General features: G+C 39.4%; 1 protein-coding gene across 1 annotated transcript in view; it reads left to right on the top strand.

Annotated features, from left to right (window-relative positions):
• The first annotated feature begins 5757 nt into the window (after nucleotides 1-5757).
• The window catches only part of UPF3A (UPF3A regulator of nonsense mediated mRNA decay), a 326304-nt gene continuing 304416 nt past the window's right edge, over nucleotides 5758-27645 (top strand). The window contains exon 1 of the mRNA XM_053707673.1: nucleotides 5758-6106. Coding sequence (XP_053563648.1) covers nucleotides 5954-6106 — 153 coding nt within the window. The 5' untranslated portion in view covers nucleotides 5758-5953. The remainder of the gene's footprint in view (nucleotides 6107-27645) is intronic.

Here is a 27645-nt window from a genome sequence, read left to right as displayed (position 1 = left end):
TTTTTCATGCATCCTACTTAGGGGCATTATGTTGGACATTGGGGTAAAGAATCTTTTATTATCTACTGATAACATTATTATTAAGGAACCTTATGCCTTATAGGAAAAGGCCATCTTTCATCTCACTTTTTTCATGTGACACCTTTAATTGACAATGTAGACTTTCCTCCTGAGCTGAAGGTTAATCTTAGAACATTAGGGGTTATCCAATTTGGCAATGAAATAAAAATGTTTACTCAGCAGGATTTGGTAGATGCTGGAATAGGGGTTCTCAGACAAAGGTACCCTTCTTATGGGACTGGAAAAATGGCCTGAATAGAGGAGGAAAGGAGGCCAAATATCTTTGAAAGTTGTCATATAGAAACCATTAGCACCAACAGGGTGGAACAGATCTCTGCTTTGATCTGACTGATTTTCTCCTTGGGAAGAAGAGATTGAGCCTTGACAGCATTTATGGAAAACCCCCAAAAAACGTGCTTACCTGGGATGGGGTTGATTTGACTTCTGTTCGTTTACCACAAAATCCAAACTACTTAAAAGAGCAGTGTCATAAACTTGAGAGATTATCTAGTCCCTGTCATGTGGCAGCAGGACAATGTTGGTTAGGTAAATGATGAAGTAAAAGCCTGGAGACATGGCACCACCAACTTGTGGAGCTTTGTAAATCACCAAAAGTGGAACTCAGCCCAGAGCAGAGACAAATCTGCTAGTTCCAGATAAATCGAAGGAACTGACAGGAAGGAGGTTTTAGGTCTAGGTGCAATTGAATCGTTCAGCTGAAGGAGGTCTGTTAGCATATGGATGCCCTCCATTTTGAAGTGGGGGGGGGGGGACTAATTCTATACACTGTCAGAATAAATGTGTAAAAATTGAACTTTTAGGGGTACAACACCTTGCCACTGGGGTAGTACCCTCAATGGTACACCCACTCTTCCCTTTAACATGGGAGCATATTGGTACCCTTGCAAATTATACCTTTCAAAGGCAAATATGTAACTTTGGTGACTAAATTGTACATCAGTGCTATGGTATAATGTACCCTTAAAAATTGTGCAAATGTAGACTTTTAAGGGTACTGCCCCAGTGACAAGCCCTTTGTACCTCATGATGGAAAATTAGTACTCAACACAGCATATTAAAAATACCAAAATGCTGTTCCATCAAATGTATTAAATATGCATCCGCATAATGTGCTCTTGCTCAGAAAGTATCTGTCTAGCTTTAAATAATAATAATTAAATAATAAATTTACAGTAGACTCACTGAAGTTTGATGATTTTCAAATGTGTAGCCAGAATGAAGGTCCTGAGGATTTGCAACTGGAATTCCTGAAAAAACTAGGCAGGATCAATTGTTCCAAAAGGAGCTTCTCATAATGCTTTATTTCACTCAGGACTAAACTCTAATTTAACATATGTTGACACACTCTACATAAAACAAACATAGAGAAAACATATGGACAACAACATAATCATTAAATATAACTTTACCAAAAGGAAGTGGGATGCAAGAGAGGCATAAATGATAAAACTAACAACCATACATTTGAATTGTCACCCTAAACAAAATATATGCAAATTAGTCTTTTTTCCCCAGTACACATTTTGTGGTAAACATTCTACACAATGTCCGGGAACTTTCAACCAATAGATGGTGCTGTGTTAAACAATGTCTAGGAACTTTCAATTACTAAATGGCGCTGTATTACATAATGTCTAGAAATGTCAACCAATAGATGGCGCTGTGCAATACAATGTCCAGGAACTTTCTAACAGATGGCATGGCATGTTAAACTGTTCATGTTTGTGGATGGGGGAACAGTAACTATTTCATTTTTTAAAAATTTAAACTGGCACTTAAACAGCACTTGTTTATTTTATATAGTTTATGACATTTTTTTTCTTTGTAACTTAATTAATTTATTTTTATGTGTAAAAGTTCTCATCCTGGTGCTCTAAATATAAATTTTAAAATGTTAATTAAGGGCTTGTGTGCTGTTTAGAACCAGTAACACAGCATCAGTGAAGATATGGGTTGTTAAGAATTATTGTTTTTTTTTTCCACCTCTTGCATATAACCATCAATCATTGAGCATGAACTATTTTGCTATACAACATATATGCTGAATTCTTTTTGATTGATTTCCAATGATGTGATCATTGAATAATTGTGATCACTGTGGAAAGTTCTATGTAGCCTAAGTATAAAATAACTCTTTACCATCTTGGGAAAAAATAACGCTCAGGTGCACAAATTATATGGACATGCAGGGTTTGAGCCTTGAACCACCCAGCTCCCTCAAACTTTTGTTCACACAAGTAATTGTACCTTTTTTTTTTGGGGGGGGGGGGATTAACTGATACAGACATGGACCCTTTGACAGTTGGAAACATATCTGTACCTTATTTACCCCTAAATGGTACATAATTGTTCCTTTAAGGTATAATTATGACCCAGTGAGGGTACAACCACAACAGTTCACAAACGGACCCCAATCATACCCTTTTTCTGACAATGTAGTTTGATTGCAGAGAGGAGTGAATGTACTTCCTGATGAATAGGAATATGCCCCTCCAAGGAAAGGTGGATGGGGTTGGGGAACCTGGTCCTGAAATGAAGGGCAAATGAAGTCTGTTAGGAAGCCCAGGACTGCTTGCAGAATCCATAGATCCTCTGACATAGTAGCCAATTTTGGAAAAAATGGTCTGAAAAGGGATGAGTTTAATCTGTTAACTACAATTTGTCACTCCCTGCCTTTTATCCAGTTATTAATCAATGAGCTATGATTATTGGCTATTCCCAATTTCTTAATTTTGTATAATAGTCTCCCATAAGGCGCTGTATCAAAAGCATTTGCAAAATCAAATTATATCACATTAACTGATTCACCTTTATCTATAGTCTTACTTCCTTATATAATCTAATTAGATTAGTGTAACATGATTTTACTTCATATAAAACATGCTGATTTTAAATTATAATCTTGTTTTCACTATTGTGCTCTTGAATATAATCCCTTATAATCTCTTTCAGTATCTTCTCCACTACCAATGTCAGGCTTACTTTTTCTTAATACATTTGTATTTAGCCACTTTGGCTTGGATTTATTTCTTGTACTTGACTACTATAACCATATGGTATGTGTTGATACGCATATTTATTTAACAAAGTTTTAAATGTTCTCCATTTATCCTCCGTGATTTTATTGGAGACTACTTTGTCCCAATTTGTGCACTTTATGGGACACTGAACCCAATTTTTTTATTTCGTGATTCAGATAGAGCATGCAATTTTAAGCAATTTTCTAATTAACTCATATTATCAAATTTTCTTCATTCTCTTGGTATGTTTATTTGAAAAGCAAGAATGTAAGTTTAGATGCCGGCCTATTTTTAGTGAACAACCTGGGATGTCCTTGCTGATTGGACAGCACCAATAAACAAGTGCTGTCCATGGTACTGAACCAAAAAGTTGCTGGCTCCTTAGCTTAGATGCCTTCTTTTTCAAATAAAGATAGCAAGAGAACGAAGAAAAATTGATAATAGAAGTAAATTAGAAAGTTGCTTAAAATACAATTTGCTATCTGAATCATGAAAGAAAAATTTGGGTTCAGTATCCCTTTAAATGATTTACTTAAATCATTTAAGTCTGCTTTTCTAAAATTAAAGGTATTGGTTGAAGCCTTGTTTACTGCTTATGGAAAATAATTTCAAACTTGACTATGTTATGATCACTGTTACTTAAAGGGACATAATACTCATATGCTAAATAACTTGAAACTGATGCAGTATAACTGTAAAAAGCTGACTGGAAAATATCACCTGAGTATCTCTATGTAAAAAAGGAAGATATTTTACCTCACAATATCCTCAGCTCAGCAGAGTAAGTTATGTGTAAAGTTATAATTCAGCTGCTGCCAAGCTGCAGGTAAAAAAATAAATAAAAAAATGAACTGCAGCCAATCAGCATCAGCAGTGCTGAGGTCATGACCTCTTTTACTGTGATCTCATGAGATTTTACTTAAAGGGACACTCAGGTTTTATTAAATTTTCATGATTCAGATACAGCATATAATGTTAAACAACTTTCCAATTTACTTCCATTAAAAAAATTGTGCAGTCTTTTATATTTACACTTTTTTTGAGTCACCAGCTCGTACTGAGCATGTGCAAGAACTCAGACTATACGTATATGCATTTGTGATTGGCTGATTACTATCACATGGTACAGGGGGAGAGGAAATATACATAACTTTGAAATGTGTTAGAAAATAATCTACTACTCATTTGAAATTCAGAGTAAATGCTATTGTATTGTCTTGTTATCTTGCATTTGTTGATTATGCAAATCTGCTGTGTTTACTGGTCCTTTAACTCTCATGAGATTTCATAGTAAACTTCCTTTAACTGAATAGGGAAATAAGATGAATGTGCACGTAAGAACACTCCCTTAGCTGTCCCGGGACAGACATACTGATTTGCTGCTTAGAAGTCCTTTACAATGGGATGTGGCTACTGAGGAACTTTTGAGGTAAAATATCTTTCTTTTTTACATAGAGATGTTAAGGTGATATTTTCTAGTCAGCTTTTTACAGCTATGCTGCATCACTTTCAAGTGTTTCAACATTTGGGTATCATGGCCCTTTACATGTTTTATGAGTTGTATGTAACATTATTTTTATATTATTTGATAACACTAAATCCACTATAGCTTTATTTTTTCAGTTGGCTAAAAATCTATGTCCATTAGTTGCATTGCTAGTTGCATTTCATCAATTTATTTGGTGGTGAGTTATAATCTCCCATGATTACAACACTGGTATTATTATCTGTGCAAATCCAGATGTTAGCGTCTTGCTGTTGGCACAAGAATTAATTCATCAATTTATTATAGATGAGCGCCACGAAGGGCCGCCTTTTTCCACATTCACAAAACCTCTGAATGCACATCTCTAGTCTATTCTCTATTAATCATGGAAATTTAAAGGGACAACACCAAAATTGTTATGATTTAAAAAGATAGATAGCGCCTTTACTACCCATTCTCCAGCTTTGCACAAACAACATTGTTATATTAATATATTTTATAACAATGAAACCTCTAAATTTCTGCCTGTTTCTAAGCCACTACCGACAGCCTCTTATCACATGCTTTTTTTATTAGCTTTTCACAAGAGACTGCTTATCCCTGTGGGCCATATAGATAACATTGTGCCCTCTCCTGTGGAGTTGTGCATTACACTGGACTAATTGGCTAAAATGCAAATCAATAGATAATAAATAGCCATGTGATTAGGTGGCTGTCAAAAGAGGCTTAGACAGAAGGAAATCACAGAGGTAAAAATTATATAAGTATATTAATATATCCATGTTAGCTGTGCAAGACTGGGTAATGGGTAATGAAGGGATTATCTATCTTTTTAAACAATAAAAAAATTGAGTTGCCTGTCCCTTTAATTTTGATTTTCATGTCCCATTAATTTGAAAACTATATTGAATAACAGCGTTAGTTTTAGTAAATATACATATGCAATGACTTTATACAAGCAATACTTATTCTGCATATTTTCGAGTGATTTAATAGATTACCAAGTATCGTGTTCTCTACATCTACAATGCCACTTTTGTATTTCTGTAGCACTGGTAGTGTGCGCGTTCCCAATAAACAGACAAGTATCCTGCGGGAGCGCGTTAGCATCATTGATGCAAATAATGCGCGAGCTGGATATTGTTTGCAACTGCTCAACAGACAGCTTCAACGCTGCACGAGTACAGGCGCTTGGCACGCGCTATAAACCCCAACACCTGCACAGGTGGCCCCGGCACCCAGTATGAGGCTCGTGACAGTGTAGACGGTTGGTGCAGTAGGGGAAGGAAAGTGGGGGACTGCTGTGACAAGGGAAGAAACACTCCTGTCACCCGTTCAAACAGCTAAAGGAGCAATAGCCTTTGATATGAAGAGTGAGCGGGAGTCGCAACCATCTGTACTGCGGGGCAACCGGGAGAGTAGAAGCAGCGAAAGTCAGTGCCGAGAGGGGGATCTTGGGGGCCCAGTGACAAACAGCAGCATCAAACCGAGGGACGAAAGGAAGGCGGCGCTCAGCAAGGTGAGATACCCCATCTCTCTAATGTGTACACATAGCGTGGCGCTGTGAGTGGCTCGCATGGGCCACGTGACAGTGGCTGAATTACTGGCGCATGTGAGTAACTTGTGAATGCTTGAGCTGCCATGTCTGACATACATACACAAGCTGCTGGTCTGGTCCTGATGATGCCAGGCATTCCTATTGTGTGTCAGCACCACAGACAGCGGCTTGTGTATAGCCGCACACACATTAGAGATATAATAGATAGGGGTGGAATTATTTTAGCTTTCTGAAACTACTGTCACAGCTATAAAACATTATTTTAATATAACTTGAAGAGGAGGCTAAATATAGTACAACAAGCTGTATTATATAGTGTATGTTTCTTGGCAGCAGTTCTGTAATATGGCATTGATGTTTAACCCCTTAATGACCGGACCATTTTTCAATTTTCTTGCCCTTAATGACAATGGCTATTTTTACATTTCTGCAGTGTTTGTGTTTAGCTGTAATTCTCCTCTTACTCATTTACTGTACCCACACATATTATATACCGTTTTTATCGCCATTAAATGGAATTTCTAAAGATACCATTATTTCCATCATATCTTATAATTTACTATAAAAAAAATATAAAATATGAGGAAAAAATTGAAAAAAACACACTTTTTTAACTTTGACCCCCAAAATCTGTTACACATCTACAACCACCAAAAAATACCCATTCTAAATAGTTTCTAAATTTTGTCCTGAGTTTAGAAATACCCAATGTTTACATGTTCTATGCTTTTTTTGCAAGTTATAGGGCAATAAATACAAGTAGCACTTTGCTATTTCCACACCACTTTTTTTCAAAATTAGCGCTAGTTACATTGGAACCCTGATATCTGTCAGGAATCCCTGAATATCCCTTGACATGTATATATTTTTATTTAGAAGACATCCCAAAGTATTCATCTAGGCCCATTTTGGTCAATTTCATGCCACCATTTCACCGCCAAATGCGATCAAATAAAAAAAATTGTTGACTTTTTCACAAATTTTTTTTCACAAACTTTAGGTTTCTTGCTGAATTTATTTACAAACAACTTGTGCAATTATGGCACAAATGGTTGTTAATTTTTCTCTGGGATCCCCTTTGTTCAGAAATAGCAGACATATATGGCTTTGGCATTGCTTTTTGGTAATTAGAAGGCCGCTAAATGCCGCTGCACACCACACGTGTATTATGCCCAGCAGTGAAGGGGTTAATTATGGAGCTTGTAGGGAGCTTTTAGGTTTAATTTTAGCTTTAGTGTAGTGTAGTAGACAACCCAAATTATTGATCTAGGCCCATTTTGGTATATTTCATGCCACCAATTTACCGCCAAATACAATCAAATAAAAAAAAACCCTTACATTTTTCACAATTTTAGGTTTCTCACTGAAATTATTTACAAACAGCTTGTGCAATTATGGCACAAATGGTTGTAAATGCTTCTCTAGGATCCCCTTTGTTCAGAAATAGCAGACATATATGGCTTTGGCATTCCTTTTTGGTAATAATAAGGCCGTTAAATGCTGCTGCGCACCACACTTGTAATATGCCCAGCAGTTAAGGGGTTAATTAGGTAGCCTGTAGGGTTAATTTTTAGCTTTAGTGTAGAGATCAGCCTCCCACCTCACACATCCCACCCCCTGATCCCCCCTGACCCCCCTCAAACAGCTCTCTTCCCTCCCCCACCTCACAATTGTCACCGCCATCTTAAGTACTGGCAGAAAGTCTGCCAGTACTGAAATAAAAATCATTTATTATTATTATTTTTTTTTTCATACAGTCTGCAGTGATGGATCCCCCCTTACCCCACAACCTCCCTGATCCCCCCCTATACATCTCTCTAACCCTCCCACTCTACCTATTTGCCGCCATCTTGGGTACTGGCAGCTCTCTGCCAGTACCCAATTTGCCCCCCAAAATTGTTTTTTTTTAAACTTTTTTTATATGAAACATTTGTTTTCTGTAGTGTAGCTGGCCCCCTCAATAATCTACATCCCTCCCCCTCCCAGATCCCTTACTAAACAACGGACATCACCCTGCATCCGCATCAGTCTTTTTTTTTTTCACTTGCGTGCATAACTCATATGTGACCAATCAATTGTTTGACACTAGAGGGTGTATAAATTGTTCTTCAACATTCGTGATCTACCTTATAGGTTGCATGTATCATAAATTACAGTACATTGGTATGACTACCCGTGACGTTCGTACTCAGATATGTGAACACCTAGGGTATATCAGGAATAGACACTTTATTGAAGTCCATAATGGCAATGTGTGCAATTTTGAATGGAATGCCATAGAAACTATAAGATGCCTTCCCAGAGGTGGCGATAAATTGCCTATTTTGGCCAGGCAAGAGGTCTATTGGATCAACAAATTGTGCACACTTATGCCAGATGGCTTTAATTCAGAAAATTACCTTATTAATTTTTGGGAGACATAAGCATTATAAATGTGTAAAATAATCATTTATTATTTAATATATTTTATTGGCTTATCTGATGTATATAGGTTTTTCTCTTATGGATTTGAACTCATCAATTTATGGAGTTATATGCTAGAAATGTTAAAAATGCTGATTAAACTATCCCCCTATATAAGTAATCAAGTGAAATAGGATTAACTTCAGTGGGCATGTATATGTGGCTTTGATGAACATCCAGGGTATGAACCTTATTTTTTTTTTTTTTTTTTTTTTTTAAATAAATTTTTATTGAAATTTTTACATATTCAGTAACAAATTAAACAAACATATAAATTTTTGAATAACAAAGGCATGTGGATAAGCGTGACCTGTCATGTATCGATTTGCATTACAATTTCCCTTTATTTGTCATCTCTTGGAAAGTTGGTTAAAAAGGAAATGGTTAGAGATAAAGTCAGCTGTTTACTCTTAATTAGCCATCAATTTACCAAAAATATGTTGTATAGAGTTAAGATGTGTAGAAGTAGAAATAAAGATAGAAGTATAGAGGAGTCCTGGGGGAGGGGAAGGATGGGGGGAAAACCTCTCTGTGTGAAATCTGGTCGTTTGTTATTAGGTATAGCGTCATCAAGTGGACATTTATTGTTTTGTCCTTTGTTCCCACAGAAACAGAACATTAAGTATGAAGTCTTTTTTGCCTACATAACATGCATATCTTTTTTCCAAAGACAAGACATAGTCCACTTCGGTTTCCCATTGCTGGAGAGTGGGTGGTTGCTGTTGTTTCCATAATCTGGGGATAATGCGTTTGGCACACGTAAGCTGAATTTGTAGTAATTTTTTACGAAATGCATATCCCACGTTGGGAATATGGTTAAGTATAATCATAGGGGCCGAGAGGGTTATTTGTGTGTTTAGTGTGCAATTAATGCTTCTTTCAAGTGTGGACCAAAAGTGTGAAAGCACTGGACAGGACCACCATATATGGGATGGGGTGCCAATTTCACCACAGCGTCTCCAGCAACTAGAGTTTGCCCCTGGGAATATTTCGTTTAGTCTATGTGGAGTCAAGTACCACCGTGAGAGAATTTTATAATTCGATTCTGCCATAGTTAAGGAGATAGAGGCTGTGTGGGTTAAGCGAAAGGCTCTCATCCATGCCTCTCTTGGGAATTGGGTTTGAAGTTCACGTTCCCATAGCTGGGTAAATGTGGGTAGCTCGTGTAGGGTAGATTTTTTTAATATTCTATATGAGATGGAAAGGTGCGCTCTTCCTATATCTATATTTGTACATAATTGTTCAAAGGGAAAAAGCTTACGCAGGCAATCATCTTTATATGCGCATTCTACTATAGCATGTCTTATTTGTAGGTAAGAGAACCAGCTGTGGAATGGAGGGCCTAGGGCATCCCTTAGGGTTATCCTGTCTTTGATTTGAGAAGATTCGGTCAGCAAGTATATGGGTAAATTTTTGTGCTGTATATTATCTGAGTTATATTGAAATTGGTGTTGTTTAAAGAACAATGTGTTGTCTATTAGAGGGGTCATGGGTGATACTGGAGTAGAAAGTTTATTAGGTCGTTGAATAAGTTTATCCCAAGTCATCAATGTTGTTTTGATGCATTCATTTTCGATGGTTAAAGGGGTTCTGTGTGGCCTAGGTATCCAACAAACATCTCTCATGGTTTGTTGTTGAATTAGAGTGGCTTCCATTTGGATCCATAGCTTAAATGGTGAGCCATGGTTCCAAGCTATTATTCGGGTAAGGTGCACCGCCTGATGGTATAGAAGTAGGTTTGGCATATTCAACCCTCCTTCATCTTTATCTAAGTACAGAGATTTACGTGATACTCTCGGTTTCTTATAAGCCCAAATGAATGATTCTAGCATACGTTGTTGGGTATACAAATAAGCTTTCGGGACTGAGATAGGCAGTGCTTGGAGCAGATATAGATATTTAGGGATCACCATCATTTTTATCGTATTAATTCTGCCCATCCAAGATAGATGACCTTGTTTATGCCAGTTATGTAATAAGGTAAATATATTAGTTTGGAGTTTTACATAGTTTTCGTGAAATAGATCTCGGGGGTTCTTAGGGATGGTCAATCCCAGATACCTGAGGGAATTTGAAATTTGGAAAGGAGTATTACAAATAAGGTAATCCACATCCTCTTTATCAAGGTGTGTATGCACTATACTCGACTTATTCATGTTTATGGAGTAATTGGAAAATTGTTTATATGCTTCTAATTCCTGTAAGAGTGTCGGTATGGAGGTTGAAGGTGATTGTAGTGAGAAAATAATGTCATCCGCGAATAAGAGGCATTTTTGTGTGATGTTCCCAAACTGAATACCCATAATCCTCTCGTTCATCCTTATCTTAATTGCTAAAATCTCTACAGTAATGGCGAATAACAGAGGGGAAAGGGGACATCCCTGGCGGGTGCCGTTTGAAATCTGAAAGGGTTGTGAAAGTGTATTATTCACTTTAACTTTAGCTAGTGGGTTATTGTAGAGGGCCTGTACTCTATTAATAAACTTGTCCGAAAGTCCAAATGAAGTGCCAGTCGACCCTGTCGAACGCTTTCTCAGCGTCTGTGGAAAGGAGAATTAAGGGTTTTTGATTATTGTGTGAGGTATATAGTGTGTGAAGCACTCTGGTAGTATTATCTTTGGCTTCATGCCCCTTTACAAACCCGACTTGATCCGGGTGAATAATTTTTGGAAGTATGGGATTTAAACGATTAGCTAATATTTTGGCATAAATTTTAATATCTACATTTAGCAATGATATGGGTCTGTAATTACTGACTATATCTGTGGGCTTGTCAGGTTTGGGCAAAACTGTGATCGTGGCATCTAGTAGAGGTTGGGAATAAGATTGTCCCTGGTCTATGTTCTGAAATAGTTCTAATAAATGTGGGCAGATGTTTCCTATAAGTAGTTGGTAAAATTTTGTTGTGAGACCATCTGGGCCGGGTGACTTGCCAGAGGGGAGAGACTTGATGGTGTTTATTATCTCCTGTGGCGTTATCGGGGAATCTAATATTTTCAGATCTTCCTCTTGGATTTTGGGGACTTCTATGGGGTCTAGATAGGCTGTCATTTTAGCGTGTTTCTCTTGATCATTAACAGTATTAAGATTATACAATGAGGAGTAGTATAAAGCGAAATCATTAGCTATATCCTCATTTTTGGTGTGAATTACCCCCGATGGAAGCTTAATAGAGTGAGTATAAGAGCTAAGCCTCTGTTTTTTTAAAGATCTGGCTAACATGCGACCAGCTTTATTAGAATCAGCAAAAAATTTGGTTCTAGAGGTCATAGCTCGTAAGTTAGCATTTTCTATTAAGAATTTATTAAGGTTTTCTCTGGCTTCTTTTAATTCGTTGAGTAAATGGGTGGATTGTGGATTTTGTTTATGAGAGCGTTCTGTATTGGAGAGAGTGGTAGTTAAAGAATTATATAATGTTGATCTTTGTTTATTCAACTTCGCTGAGAGTTGGATAATGATTCCTCTTATATAGCACTTATATGATTCCCAATTATTCATGGCTGTGGTGTCTTTTGAGTTGTTAAAGGAAAAATATTCGTCAGTATATTTGGCTATTTGATCTAGAGTGTCAGTATCTGTAAGTATCCGCTCGTTGATTCTCCAGTTTAGTCTGTGACTAGGTTTGGCAGACCAACTGAAGGTGGTTTTGACTAGGCTATGGTCTGACCATGGTGTATGTGAGATTTTGGAATCCACTAGGCTGGTGAGGAATGCCTGGTCGCATAGTATGTAATCCAACCTAGAATAGGTGTGTTGTGGGTAAGAGAAAAAGGTATAATCTCTAAGGGTGGGGTGGGCAATTCTCCATGTATCCATCAGTGTAAGTGATTGTAACAACTCAACATTACTCTTAATCTGGGTATGTCTTAGATATGACTTGCCCGTCGAAGTGTCAAGGGCTGGGTTTGATGGGAAGTTGAAATCTCCTCCAACTACAATTGGGCCTTTGGCAATATCAAGAAGTTTATTAATAACTTTGCGAAAGAAATTATGGGTAGGTTTGATCGGTGCATAGATATTTGCCAGGGTAAGAGGTCTGCCATAATAGAGCCCTACTAGTATGAGGATCCTGCCTTCGGAGTCACTAAATTGTTGTAACAGGTCAAATGGTGTGTTGCGTCTGAATAACGTGCAAACTCCATTATGCCTAGTAGGGCCTGAGTTCAAATAATGCTGATCATAATATCTAGAGGGAAGTTTTGGTTCGTGGGTTTTCCTAAAATGGGTCTCTTGGAGCATTACAATGTCCAATTTTTGTTTGTAAAAGTCGTGTAGAGCGATAGACCGTTTTTCTGCTGACAGGAACCCCTTTACATTTTGTGTTGCAATCTGTATAGTGCCTACTTGCGGTGGGGGTGCCATATCCACAGCAACAGGTGGGTGTGTGGTCGATGTGAGATTAAGAGGTAAAATACGGAGAGGTTAATGGTAAGGGTTAGGGCAGAGGGAAATTGGAGGGGTAGGAGACGGGAAAGGGCTCCTGAGTAGATTTAACCAGAGAGAAAGAAAAAAAAAAAAAAAAAAAAAAGGAAAGAGAGAGATAAATAACAGAAAAAAGAAGGAGTCAGAATATGTTTTTTACCTAAAAATAGAGATGTGAAAGTAATGTAATATGTGAGGCTGTTATAGGAGCCGGATACGAGATTGACAACAAATTGACTATGTATTATGGGGTACTTGGGGAGAGAAGGAAAAGGATGCAGGAACTTCTAAGTGGATGATTTGCTGTGGCAATGAAAAGTTGTGATAGAGCGATAAAAGGTAGTGTGGTATTATCTATTGCATTGAGGAAAGTGTGTGGAAGGATGGAGAAGAAAGAACATTTAGTAAGAGAGTGAGAACTGGCAAACAGGGCAATTTATCTAACAAGGCATAACATGGATTTTCAACGGTTTTGGGAGAAGTCCAACCCGCTCGACCAGTCCATTAATTAAAGTAGGTTGGTATAAACCAGGTATCAACATAATGCCAACAACTCGGCAGATGTGTGTGGGGCAATAGTCGAGCGGAATAGACCGTGCCCATAAACATACAGTGTAGTTATCAAAGAGCATGTAACATTAAGGCAGTAGTTTTGACATCAATAATCACATACTATCTAAGCAGCTAAGAGTAAGCATAGAAAACCTGCGCTGTAAAATAACCTGAAGCTGACCTGCTTATCAACTGAATTGTGCCCTGTACAGTTTAATTAAAGGCTATGGTCTAGATTCAAAACAATTGACTTATATTCACTTAATGTATAAAGAGTTAAACTGAGACATCAAAGCAATTCAAAAAAAGGAGAAAAAACACAAAAAGAAGAAAAAAAAACAAGTCTAGAGTGCATAACTAAGAAACGTTTTATCAAAAGTGTGCATCACTTAAAGGTCAAGAGTCTCTTCAACAGTTCAGTGAAAATTGACGAACTATGGGCCTTCAACCCAGGTTGAGGAACATATTGTAATGTCCACAGCTATAATTATCACAGTAGCCGTGCATGATAAAATGACAAACAAAACTAATATATTTACGTGTCCCTGGTCAAGGTGGGTTGATGTCTTCGTTGGTCTGAGTGATTTGTCTTCTCTTGCTTTGATTCATCGTTGATTCCAGCCATGGCCTCCTTTGGGGCTTGGGGATGTCTTGCCTTGCTGAGGGTGAAGATTGAGATGAAATGACCTGTGTATCAGGTGTTGGAATATCCATAGACTGACAAAAGTGTACAATGTCCAAGGGAGATGTGCATTCAATTTTCTTGCCATTTCTAATTGCTATAACAGATGTTGGAAAACCCCATCGATATGGAATCCTCAGCTCACGGAGATGAGAGGTTAGCATAGAATACCTGAGTGTGAAGGGGGTAAGGTTTGGCTATATGCCTACGGCCCCTGCCGGGTGAATGTTGCACAGCCTTCCTTGGAGTGGTGAGTCAGTCTATACATTTACGCTACCGACTACGACTCTCTTTATCATTCTTTGTTATTAAGCAAATATGGGACATGAATTAGGATCCTGCTACACATGTGACACGTGGATTACCCACTTTTCTATGATAACAGCATGCAGAGTGGCTGAAAGGAAGGGCCCTGAACTGCCTAAACAATAATTTAAAGGTTAAGTGGTGGTTTGGTGACTTCCAGAAAGGTCTCATTTGTTATCCTTTGCTGAAAGGTTTATCTAGGTAAGCTCAGGAGCAGCAGAGAACTAAGGTTCTAGCTGTTGATTGGTGGCTGCATATATTTATCGATTGTGATTGGCTCACCCATGTGTTCAGTTAGAAACCATTAGTGCATTGCTTCTCTTTCAACAAATGATAACAAGAGAATTAAACAAAATAGATAATAGAAGTAAATTAGAAAGTTGTTTAAAATTGTATTCTCTATCTGAATCGTGAAAGAAAAAAACATGGGTTTCATGTCCCTTTAAGTGTCCAATTTAACGTGTTCATTTAGCAACTATTGTTGCAACTAATGTTGCAATGCTTCATCTAACTGCTATATAATTGCAGTTTAAAATACTGCAGTTTAACCATACTGCATTTATTTTATCAGTATTAGATCTACTGTCTTTATACTTGTATTATTTATTTTTAAAGTATACTTAAGCCTCACTCAGAGGCGCTTCTTCTCCCCTACATTTGTTACACTCATAGAGACACCCACAAAAGTACAAAGACATAAACACAGACACCCACAGAAACACTCAACATGGATGGAAGATAAACTTGGAAAAGAGTTCTCTTACTCCACATACCAGGGTGAATTACCTGGGTACAGTTATAGACTCGGTATCCATTAAGATCTTTCTAACAGATCAGAGACGTTGCAAGCTAACATCAGCTTGCCTTGCCCTCCAGGCCTCCCTAAGTCCTTCGGTTGCCCAGTGTATGGAGGTGATTGGCTTCATGGTGTCTTGTATGGACATCATTAACTTTGCCAGATTCAATCTCAGACCCTTACAACTATGAATGCTGAGACAATGGAAGGCGACCATTCAAACCTGTCCAAACAGATAATACTGGACAGTCTGTCGAGAGATTCGCTCTCTTGGTAGCTCTGTCAAGATCACCTGTCCCAAGGCACATGCTTCTTGAGACCGTCCTGGAAGATTGTGACTACAGACGCAAGTCTATCCGGCTAGGAAGCCGTTTGGGGTGCCAGGAAGGCACAGGGTCTGTGGACTCAGGAGTCCACGTTCTCGATCAATATCTTGGAACTTCAGGCAATATTCAATGCCCTGAAGGCTTGGCCCCTTCTGGGTTCGTCCCAGTTTATCAGATTCCAATTGGACAATATACCTTCTGTAGCCTACATCAACCATCAGGGAGGAACGAAGAGTTTCTTAGCGATGAAAGAGGTTTCTCAGATCCTGGAATGGGCAGAGACCCACAACTGTATGCTGTCAGCGATCCACATTCCGGGTGTGAACAACTGGGAGGCAGACTTCCTCAGCAGGAAATCTTTTCACCCAGGGGAATTGTCTCTCCACCCCAAGGTGATTGCAGAGATATGCTCCAGATGGGGGATGCCGGAGATAGACCTCATTGCCTCCCGTCTAAATGCCAAGCTGCCCAGGTACGGGTCGAGATCGAGGGATCCTCAAGCAGAACTAATAGATGCTCTAGCGGGTTCCTTGGAGGTGCAGAGCAGGAGCGAGCACCAGTGATATGCTCCATCCTGGCCGCGAAGGACGTGTTCCGCAGGTCTGGTGGAAATGTCCTCATCTCATCTATGGAGGTTACCCTGTTGCAGGGACCTGCTACTACAGGGTCCCTTCCTATATCAAAATCTAGATTCTATGAGGCTGACTGCGTGGAGATTAAACACTTAGTCTTAGCCAAGAGAGGTTTCTCTGAGAGAGTTATTGACACTTTGATTCAAGCTTGTAAGCCGGTTACTCAACGCATCTACCATAAGGTGTGGCGGACTTATCTGCACTGATTTGAAGAGTGTGGTTTTTCTTGGCATAAGGTTTAGGTTGCCAGAATTTTATCCTTTCTCCAGGATGGACTGGAGAAGGGTCTATCTGCTAGTTCCCTGAAGGGACAGCTATCGGCCCTGTCGGTGTTGCTGCACAAGAGATTAGCTGAGCTTCCAGATGTGCAGTCCATTGCTAAGGCCCTGACTAGGATCAGGCCTGTGTTTAGAAGGGTGGCTCCGCCTTGGAGTTTCAATCTTGTTCTGCGTGTGTTGCAGCAGGCTCCGTTTGAGCCAATGCATACTGTTGACATTAAACTGTTATCCTGAAAGGTTCTGTTTCTGTTGGCTATTGCCTCTGCTCGCAGGGTCTCAGAGATTTCTGCCTTGCAGTGTGATCCCCCTTACCTTGTTTTTCACGCCGATAAGGCGGTTTTACATACTATCACCTAGATAGTATGTAAAAAAAGGGGCTACGCGTCTTTTTTTTCCTAGCGCTGCTTCTAAACAAAGCTGGTATTGAGAGTTCTCTGAAGGGCTGCGTTAGGCTCCAAAAAGGGAGCGTAGAGCATAATTTACCGCCACTTCAACTCTCAATACCAGCGTTGCTTACAGTAGCGGCTAGCTGGAAAAACGTGCTCGTGCACGATTCCCCCATAGGAAACAATGGGGCAGTTTGGGCTGAAAAAAAACCTAACACCTGCAAAAAAGCAGCGTTAAGCTCCTAACGCAGCCCCATTGTTTCCTATGGGGAATCACTTTCTAAGTCTGCACCTAACACCCTAACATGAACCCCGAGTCTAAACACCCCTAACCTTACACTTATTAACCCCTAATCTGCCGCCCCCGCTATCGCTGACCCCTGCATTACACTATTAACCCCTAATCTGACGCTCAGGACACCGCTGCAACCTACATTATACCTGTGAACCCCTAATCTGCTGCCCCCAACATCGCCGACACCTACATAATATTTATTAACCCCTAATCTGCCCCCCCCCAACGTCGCCGCTACCTTACCTACACTTATTAACCCCTAATCTGCCGACCGGATCTCGCCGCCACTCTAATAAAGTTATTAACCCCTAAACCGCCACACTCCCGCCTCGCAAACCCTATAATAAATAGTATTAACCCCTAATCTGCCCTCCCTAACATCGCCGCCACCTAACTTCAAGTATTAACCCCTAATCTGCAGACCGGACCTCGCCGCTACTATAATAAATGTATTAACCTCTAAAGCTAAGTCTAACCCTAACACCCCCCTAAGTTAAATATAATTTTATTCTAACAAAATAAATTAACTCTTATTAACTAAAGTATTCCTATTTAAAGCTAAATACTTACCTGTAAAATAAACCCTAATATAGCTACAATATAACAAATAATTATATTGTAGCTATTTTAGGATTTATATTTATTTTACAGGCAACTTTGTATTTATGTTAACTAGGTACAATAGCTATTAAATAGTTATTTACTATTTAATAGCTACCTAGTTAAAATAATTACAAAATTACCTGTAAAATAAATCCTAACCTACAATTAAACCTAACACTACACTATAATTAAATAAATTACCTACAATTACCTACAATTAAATAAACTAAACTAAATTACAAACCCCCCCCCCCACTAAATTACAAAAAATAAAAAAAGATTACAAGAATTTTAAGCTAATTACACCTACTCTAAAACCCCTAATGAAATAACAAAGCCCCCCAAAATAAAAACATTTCCATACCCTAATCTAAATTAAAAAAGTTAACAGCTCTATTACCTTACCAGCCCTTAAAAGGGCTTTTTGCGGGGCATGCCCCAAAGAAATCAGCTCTTTTGCCTGTAAAAAAACACACAATACCACCCCCCAACATTACAACCCACCACCCACATACCCCTACTCTAACCCAAACCCCCCTTAAATAAACCTAACACTACCCCCCTGAAGATCTCCCTACCTTGAGTTGTCTTCACCCAACCGGGCACCGATGGACCAAAAGAAGACATCCGGAGCGGCAGAAGTCTTCATCCTATCCGGGCAGAAGAGGACATATGGACCGGCAGACATCTTCATCCAAGCGGTATCTTCATCCATCCGACGAGGAGCGGCTCCATCTTCAAGACCTCCGGTGCGGAACATCCTCCTTCCCCGACGACTACTTGACGAATGAAGGTTCCTTTAAGTGACGTCATCCAAGATGGCGTCCCTCGAATTCCGATTGGCTGATAGGATTCTATCAGCCAATCGGAATTAAGGTAGGAAAAATCTTATTGGCTGATTGAATCAGCTAATCAGATTCAAGTTCAATCGGATTGTCTGATCCAATCAGCCAATCAGATTGAGCTCGCATTCTATTGGCTGTTCCGATCAGCCAATAGAATGCAAGCTCAATCTGATTGGCTGATTTTTTACAGGTAATTTTGTAATTATTTTAACTAGGTAGCTATTAAATAGTAAATAACTATTTAATAGCTATTGTACCTAGTTAAAATAAATACAAAGTTGCCTGTAAAATAAATATAAATCCTAAAATAGCTACAATATAATTATTCGTTATATTGTAGCTATATTAGGGTTTATTTTACAGGTAAGTATTTAGCTTTAAATAGGAATACTTTAGTTAATAAGAGTTCATTTATTTTGTTAGAATAAAATTATATTTAACTTAGGGGGGTGTTAGGGTTAGGGTTAGACTTAGCTTTAGGGGTTAATACATTTATTATAGTAGCGGCGAGGTCCGGTCGGCAGATTAGGGGTTAATACTTGAAGTTAGGTGGCGGCAATGTTAGGGAGGGCAGATTAGGGGTTAATACTATTTATTATAGGTTTGCGAGGCTAGAGTGCGGCGGTTTAGGGGTTAATAACTTTGTTAGAGTGGCGGCGAGGTCCAGTCGGCAGATTAGGGGTTAATAAGTGTAGGTAAGGTAGCGGCGACGTTGGGGGGGGGCAGATTAGGGGTTAATAAATATTATGTAGGTGTCGGCGATGTTAGGGGCAGCATATTAGGGGTTCATAGGGACAATGTAGGTGGCGGCGATGTGCGGTCGGCAGATTAGGGGTTAAAAAATGTATTATAGTGGCGGCGAGGTGGGGAGACCTCGGTTTAGGGGTACATAGGTAGTTTATGGGTGTTAGTGTACTTTTTAGCACAGTAGTTAAGAGCTTTATCAACTGGCGTTAGCCCAGAAAGCTCTTAACTACTGACTTTTTTCTGCGGCTGGAGTCTTGTCGGTAGAGGGTCTAACGCTCACTTCAGCCAAGACTCTAAATACCGGCGTTAGGAAGATCCCATTGAAAAGATAGGATACGCAATTGGCGTAAGGGGATCTGCGGTATGGAAAAGTCGCGGCTGGAAAGTGAGCGTTAGACCCTTTCCTGGCTGACTCTAAATACCAGCGGGCGGTAAAAAGCAGCGTTAGGACCCCTAACAGAAGTCTAAATCTAGGCGTATGTTAGGTTTCCATCCTAAGGTGGTGTCAGATCGGAACAAGAGATTGTTGTTCCTTCCTTGGTGAAGGAACATTTTTTTCACAATCTAGATGTGGTTCTTCCCCTGAAGTTCAGACAATCTTCATCTTTGTTTGTCATCTATGCAGGTAAACATAGGGGTCAGAAGACCACAATATCTTCCTTGTCTTTATGGTTGAGGAGTGTCATCCACTTAGCTTCTGAGACAGCGGGACAACAGCCTTCTGAGAGGATTACAGGTCATTCCACTAGAGCAGTAGCTTCTTCTATGGAGCAGACTTGTAAGGTGGCTACCTGGCCCTCCTTACATACTTTATCTAAATTTTACAAGTTTAATGTGTTTGCTTCGACTGAAGCAGCTTTTGGGAGAAAGGTTTTGCAGGCTGTGGTGCCTTCAGATTAGGGTCCACCTCCTTTTTGTTTCCTTCCGTTATTTTATCAGTGTCCTCTGGAGCTTGGGTATGGTTTTCCCAACACTAAGGAATGAAGTCATGGACTCTCCCTGCCTTATGGAAAGAAAACAAAATTTATGCTACCAGATAAATTCCTTTCTTTCCTGGGAGGAAGATTCCACGACCCCACCCGTAAAATATGTTGTTTGGGCGGCTCCCTTTTTATACTTTCTTGTGGCACCTTTATACCCTGATGTTTCTTCTACTTTTCCTTGTTCCCTCGGCCAAATGATCGGGAGGATAGGGGAAGTGGGAGGGATATTTAATCCTTTGGCTGGGGTGTCTTTGCCTCCTCCTGGTGGCCAGGTGCTATATTTCCCAACAGTACGGAAAAAAGTTGTGGACTCTCCCTTCTAGGAAAGAAAGGAATTTATCTAGTAAGCATACATTTTGTTTTTAATCATTTAATGGGTACTTTTTCCTGCAAGCAAGGATTGGGGCTATGCTGTGTCCATGTGATTCTCATTAGTAAGAGTAATGGTGGCTTTTAGCAGTTGGAAGACGACAAGGCAGTCCTTGCTTACTTTCCAACATATACGCTACCCCTTTATAGAAAACCAGGGTTGGTTACTCTGATTTTCTTTTTCTACAGGTCCCTGTCAGAGGTCTTCTGAGCCTGTCATACCTGAGAAGCTATACCTGCCCTGCAGCCAAAGCTCCAAAGGTAAGTGCTGTTATTCCTTCTAGGTAAGAAAGCCCAAGCACTTAGGGGGTTAATTCCCTCCTTTTATCAATGGAGTCTGGGAACAGTCAAAATCTTTTTAAGGTTGAGATTTATTTGAAGGGCAGCAGGTACATGCCTCTATGTGTGTGTGAGTATAATTGCATGGGCACAAATTATCACAAACTTAATCCTCAAGGGTGGATCTAAGCCCGGGTTTAGTCACTTCCCTTATTTTATAAAAAGGGTTCCTGTACTACCTGATTTAGCCTGGTTCAGGATATCTCCTGAGCTGAAACTCTGTAGAGAATAAACTATGGTATTCTGCCCTAGATTATTTTTTTCGTCCCAGTAAGAGGCCTCAGGTTTAGTCTTGCGGTTATATGTAAACCACCTTTTGGAAGCGATCTATTACCCTTATGGGGTTTAAACTTTGGAGTCTGCCCACAGTATTGTCACGCTGTTTGTACTTTCAGAGTGGGTTTAGATGGTGTTGCAGTTGTAGGAAGGTAGCGGTTCTCCCATAAGTAGCTGTGCATATCCGCATTGCAAGACACTCCGCTAAGAATATGGGGTTATGTAACGTTACATATTCGTCTGGTCCGACAGATATATCTTATATGGGAAAAACTCCCCCAATTGTGAGCAGACAGCACAAAGGGCCAGGAACTAAGGGGACATTGGATCAAATCCAGGCCCAGCTCCTGAAAGCTTGTCCACACAGCTAGACTGTTTTTAAATCGTCATATAGTGGAATGAAGCGGCACTTAGCGAAGCACATAGTATATTCTGCCACATTTGCAGCTCACAGCGTGACACGCTTTTATGTAGGGCATCCTCTGTTTTCCAAATTTGGAGGCGGGGTGTTCCATCAGAAGATATTTGCTTTATCATTTAAATTAAGCAAGGGGCTCTCATGTACAGTTTTGTGCCCATGTGTAAAGACGCCATTATTTTTCTTGGGGCGCACTTAAACTTGCTTTTTCCGCCATGAACAGGGTCGTTTTGGCGCGCTGCTGCTTTGCACCTCAGAGAGGATCTCTGCTCTCAGCTTCTGGGTTCTACTTCCGAGCCCTTGATATGCTTTTATGACGAGCCCCATAGAAGGCCGAAACGATCGTCTGGGGTTGCTGTTTCCCTTGTTCAGAGGAGAATTGCCTGGTATTTCGGGGCTGGACTGACCTGGCTAGGCGGGATCAGACTGATATGCTTCAGGAAAGTTTTCCTGTGTGAAAGCACAATTGGGCAAAAATAAGCTACTCCCAGGTGGCAACCGGGCCATTGAACAAGCTATTTGAGCTGTTGTTTGTTCCTGGCAGACTGCTTCTATTTTTGTTTGAATTTGCATAATGACTCTTAGGGTCTCCCTAAGGGTGATGGGGGAAACCATACGTGGACTCCCTGCCCAATGTGCTTAGAGGGATATGGCTGCAGCTCACTGACGAGGCCCATAGAAGGCCGAAACGATCGTCTGGGGTTGCTGTTTCCCTTGTTCAGAGGAGGATTGCCTGGTGTTTCGGGGCTGGACTGACCTGTTTAGGGCGGGATCAGACTGATATGCTTCAGGAATGTTTTCCTTTGTGAAAGCACAATTGGTCAAAAAGAAGCTACTCCCAGGTGGCAACCGGGCCATAGAACAAGCTATTTGAGCTGTTGTTCGCTCCTGGCAGACTGCTTCTATTTTTGTTTGAATATGCTTTTATATTGTTTGTGCACTTAAACTATTCTTGATTGGTCATATACTTTATTTTATCTGTCTCAAGGGTCAGAGTAGCCCATAGTAAACTGTATATTAAGTAAGGATGATACAGTCTGGGGCTTCCTTTGTGTATTATCACTCGAACATAGTTTTCTCTAGAATAGTATTGTTTTTTTCTAGAGAACAGTGTGGTTGTTATTCATGTGTAGAGCTGTAATATTGAAGGAGTTAACTTTTCTCTTTTCATAATCTTTTTCTACATTCTTAAATTTGACAGGGATCCCTGTTGTCTACTACCATCTAGTGACGATTAATAGTTTTTATCATTACTTTTTAGAATTCTTCAAGACTATTTTATACGTCATATAAACCTTCTCTGAGGTTTTCTGGATGGTACCAGATCTATTACTATAGTATGTAGTATTTTATTGGGGCTCCCTGTGGAAGGTCATCATTTTTATTGACCTCTTTTGCTAAATGAAACATATATAATATATCATGTTATGTTTTTCTGTTTCCTACCGTGACATGTATGTTCTCCTATTTTATGTATAGGGGCTTCATTTTCTGTTACATGTTCTGTTTTTCATGTCTCATACTAAATTTCTTACACCTAGATTACGAGTTTTGCGTTAGGAGGGGTGCGGTGCTAACGAGCAGTTTAAGCTCACCACTCACTTACGTGCAGAGCTGGTATTAAAGGTTTTTTAGAAACCCGGCGTTAACCGCAAAAAAGTGAGTGAAGAGCAAAATTTAGCTCCACATCTCACCTCAATACCAGCGCTGCTTACGTTAGCGGTGAGCTGGTAAAACGTGCTTGTGCACGATTTCCCCATAGGAATCAATGGGGGAGAGCCGTCTGAAGAAAAACAAAAACGCAAAAAACACTTGCAAAAAAACAGCGCAAAGCTCCTAACACAGCCCCATTGATTCCTGTGGGGAAACACTTTTTATGTCTACACTTAACACCTTAACATGAACCCCGACATGTCTACACTTAACACCCTAACATGAACCCCGAGTCTAAACACCCCTAATATTACACTTATTAACCCCTAATCTGCCGCCCGACATCGCTGACACCTGCATTATATTATTTACCCCGCCCACAACGTCGCTTGTAATATAATTACAATAAATCTAAATAAAATTACTACAATTACCTAAATAATTCCTATTTAAAACTAAATACTTACCTATAAAATAAACCCTAAGATAGCTACAATATAACTAATAGTTACATTGTAGCTAACTTAGGGTTTATTTTTATTTTACAGGCAACTTTGTATTTATTTTAACTAGGTAGAATAGTTATTAAATAGTTATTAACTATTTAATAACTACCTAGTTAAAATAAAGAGAAATTTACCTGTAAAATAAAACCTAACCTAAGTTACACTAACACCTAACACTACACTATAATTAAATAAATTAACTAAATTAAATACAATTAATTATAATTAAATAAAATTATCTAAAGTATGAAAACCCCCCCACTAAATTATAGAAAATAATAAAATAATTACAAGATTTTTAAACTAATTACACCTACTCTAATCCCCCTAACAAAATAAAAAAGCCCCCCCCCCAAAAAAAGCCCTACCCTACACTAAATTACAAATAGCCCTTAAAAGGGCCTTTTGCGTGGCATTGCCCCAAAGTAATCAGCTCTTTTACCTGTAAAGAAAAGTACAAATACCCCCCAACATTAAAACCCACCACCCACACAACCAACCCTACTCTAAAACCCACCCAATCCCCCCTTAAAAAAACCTAACACTAACCCCTTGAAGTACACCCTACCGTGAGATGTCTTCACCCAACCGGGCAGAAGTGGTCCTCCAGACGGGCAGAAATCTTCATCCAAGTCGGGCAGAAGAGGTCTTCCAGATGGGCAGAAGTCTTCATCCAGACGGCATCTTGTTTCTTCATCCATCCGGTGCGGAGCGGGTCCATCTTCAAGACATATGACGCGGCGCATACTCTTCATCCGGTGTCTTCTTACTAAATGATGGTACCTTTTAACCCTTTGAGTGCTAATGACGGCTCTGAACCGTCACAGAGTTTCCCACTCTGGTGCTAATGACGGCTCAGAGCCGTCACTAGCACTCTCCCACCTTGAGGGAGATCTGGGGGCTCCCACCTGCTCCTACCCCGGCGATCGTGCCTTTAGAGTGACAGGCATCGCCGGGGCTTGCCGTTTTGCGTCGTGCAATAACGTGATGACGTCACCGCGCAACTTTATTTATACTTAACAATGTTAAGTATAGGAGCAGGGGGTATTCTGCTTAGAAGCATCTAAGCAGCTACAGACCCCCAAGACCCTCCATTGGAAAGGTAATCACCTAACCTTTCCAACAGTGTCTTGGGGGTCTGAAAAAAATAAAATAAAAGTTAAAAAACAAATAGTTCAAAACATTTAAAAATTAAAAAAACATTAAAAAATCTTAGCACCCAGGTGGGAAAGTGCTTAGCACTCAAAGGGTTAAGTGACGTCATCCAAGATGGTCCCTTCAATTCCGATTGGCTGATCCAATCAGCCAATAGGATTGAGCTGGCATTCTATTGACTGTTCCAATCAGCCAATAGAATGCTGATTGGAATCAGTCAATAGGATTTTTTCTACCTTAATTCCGATTGGCTGATAGAATTCTATCAGCCAATCGGAATTGAAGGGACGCCATCTTGGATGACGTCACTTAAAGGTACCGTCATTTAGTAAGAAGACTCCGGATGAAGAGGATGCTCCGCGTCGAATGTCTTGAAGATGGACCCGCTCCGTGCCGGATGGATGAAGATAGAAGATGCCGTCTTGATGAAGACTTCTGCCCGTCTGGAGGAACTCTTATGCCCGACTTGGATGAAGACTTCTGCCGTCTGGAGGACCACTTCTGCCCAGTTGGGTGAAGACATCTCACGGTAGGGTGATCTTCAAGGGGTTAGTGTTAGGTTTTTTTAAGGGGGGATTGGGTGGGTTTTAGAGTAGGGTTGTTTTTGTGGATGGTGGGTTTTAATGTTGGGGGGGGGGGGTATTTGTACTTTTTTTTTTTACAGGTAAAAGAGCTGATTACTTTGGGGCAATGCCCGCAAAAGGCCCTTTTAAGGGCTATTTGTAATTTAGTGTAGGGTAGGTTTTTTTTTTATTTTGGGGGGCTTTTTTATTTTGCTAGGGGTATTAGAGTAGGTGTAATTAGTTTAAAAATCTTCTAATTATTTTATTATTTTCTGTAATTTAGTGTTTGTTTTTTTCGTACTTTAGATAATTTTATTTTATTGTAATTAATTGTATTTAATTTAGTTAATTTATTTAATTATAGTTTAGTGTTAGGTGTTAGTGTAACTTAGGTTAGGTTTTATTTTACAGGTAAATTTGTCTTTATTTTAACTAGGTAGTTATTAAATAGTTAATAACTATTTAATAACTATTGCACCTAGTTAAAATAAATACAAAGTTGCCTGTAAAATAAAATAAACCCTAAGATAGCTACAATGTAACTATTAGTTATATTGTAGCTAGTTTAGGGTTTATTTTATAGGTAAGTATTTAGTTTTAAATAGGAATTATTTAGGTAATTATAGTAATTTTATTTAGATTTATTGTAATTATATTTAAGTTAGGGGGTGTTAGGGTTAGGGTTAGACTTAGGTTTAGGGGTTATTACATTTAATATAATGGCGGCGACGTTGGGGGTGGCAGATTAGGGGTTAATAAATGTAGGTAGGTGGCGGCGATATTAGGGACGGCAGATAAGGGGTTAATAATAATTAACTACTGTTTGTGAGGCGGGAGTGCGGCAGTTTTGGGGGTTAATATGTTTATTATAGTGGCGGCAATGTCCGGTTCGGCAGATTAGGGGTTACTTTTTTTTTATAGTGTTTGCGATGTGGGGGGGGGGCCTCGGTTTAGGGGTTAATAGGTAGTTTATGGGTGTTAGGGTACTTTTTAGCACTTTAGTAAAGAGTTTTATGCTACGGCGTTGTAGTGTAAAACTACTGACTTTAAAATGCGTCACCAGGCTTGACAGGAGAGGGTGTACCGCTCACTTTTGGTCAGACTCGTAATACCGGCGCTATGCAAGTCCCATTGAAAATATAGGATACGCAATTGACGTAAGTGGATTTTCGGTATTTCCGAGTCTGGCCAAAAAAGTGAGCGGTGATCTTGTAATTTCAAGACTCGTCATACCAGTGGGAGTTAAAAAGCAGCGTTGGGACCTCTTAATGCTGCTTTTTAACCATAACACACAACTCGTAATCTAGGTGTTATTGTTTTTAGAACACATTTTTATTCCTATATTCTTATTATAGGAATACAAGATTCTAATCTCCCTCATATTGGGGTGATGTTATTAACGTCTGTATCATTTATTGTTTTATGTATCATACTCATTTCTTAGTGTTTTTAAGGACACTAATATATTTATTTCTATATTTTAAATATATGGATGCAATATTTTAATCTCTCTCTTATTGAGGTGATCTTTTCTCAGGTTTGTGCCTTTCATGACCCCTTATGACACATATTCTTTTGGGTTCTTTAGACTCTAATAGGTTTATTTATAGTTAACCTATGTTGACGAACGGTTACTTTTCCTAAATTTTTCCTTTTTAGGTCATTTATTGATATTAGGGTTCTAAGATGTTCTTTTAATCTTCTCTTGTAGAGGAGGTTTTATCTTATACCCGTGTCGTCTTGTATGGTCCTAGGTTATACTTTGTATTAATTTTCAGACTTTATTTGGACTGTACTAGTCTGATAGTTAGCTTAGCTGCCTAGCAAGCAGGTGGTTAACAGTAATCATGCTACAACCAATTGCTCTTTGAATGTGTGTTCGCATTTTTTCTTCTTTTCTTCCTC

This window comes from Bombina bombina, chromosome 3 (genome assembly GCF_027579735.1).
Source record: "Bombina bombina isolate aBomBom1 chromosome 3, aBomBom1.pri, whole genome shotgun sequence".
Lineage (NCBI taxonomy): Eukaryota > Metazoa > Chordata > Amphibia > Anura > Bombinatoridae > Bombina > Bombina bombina.
The sequence above is the reverse complement of the archived record's forward strand: the minus strand, read 5'-3'. Positions and strand labels throughout refer to the sequence as shown.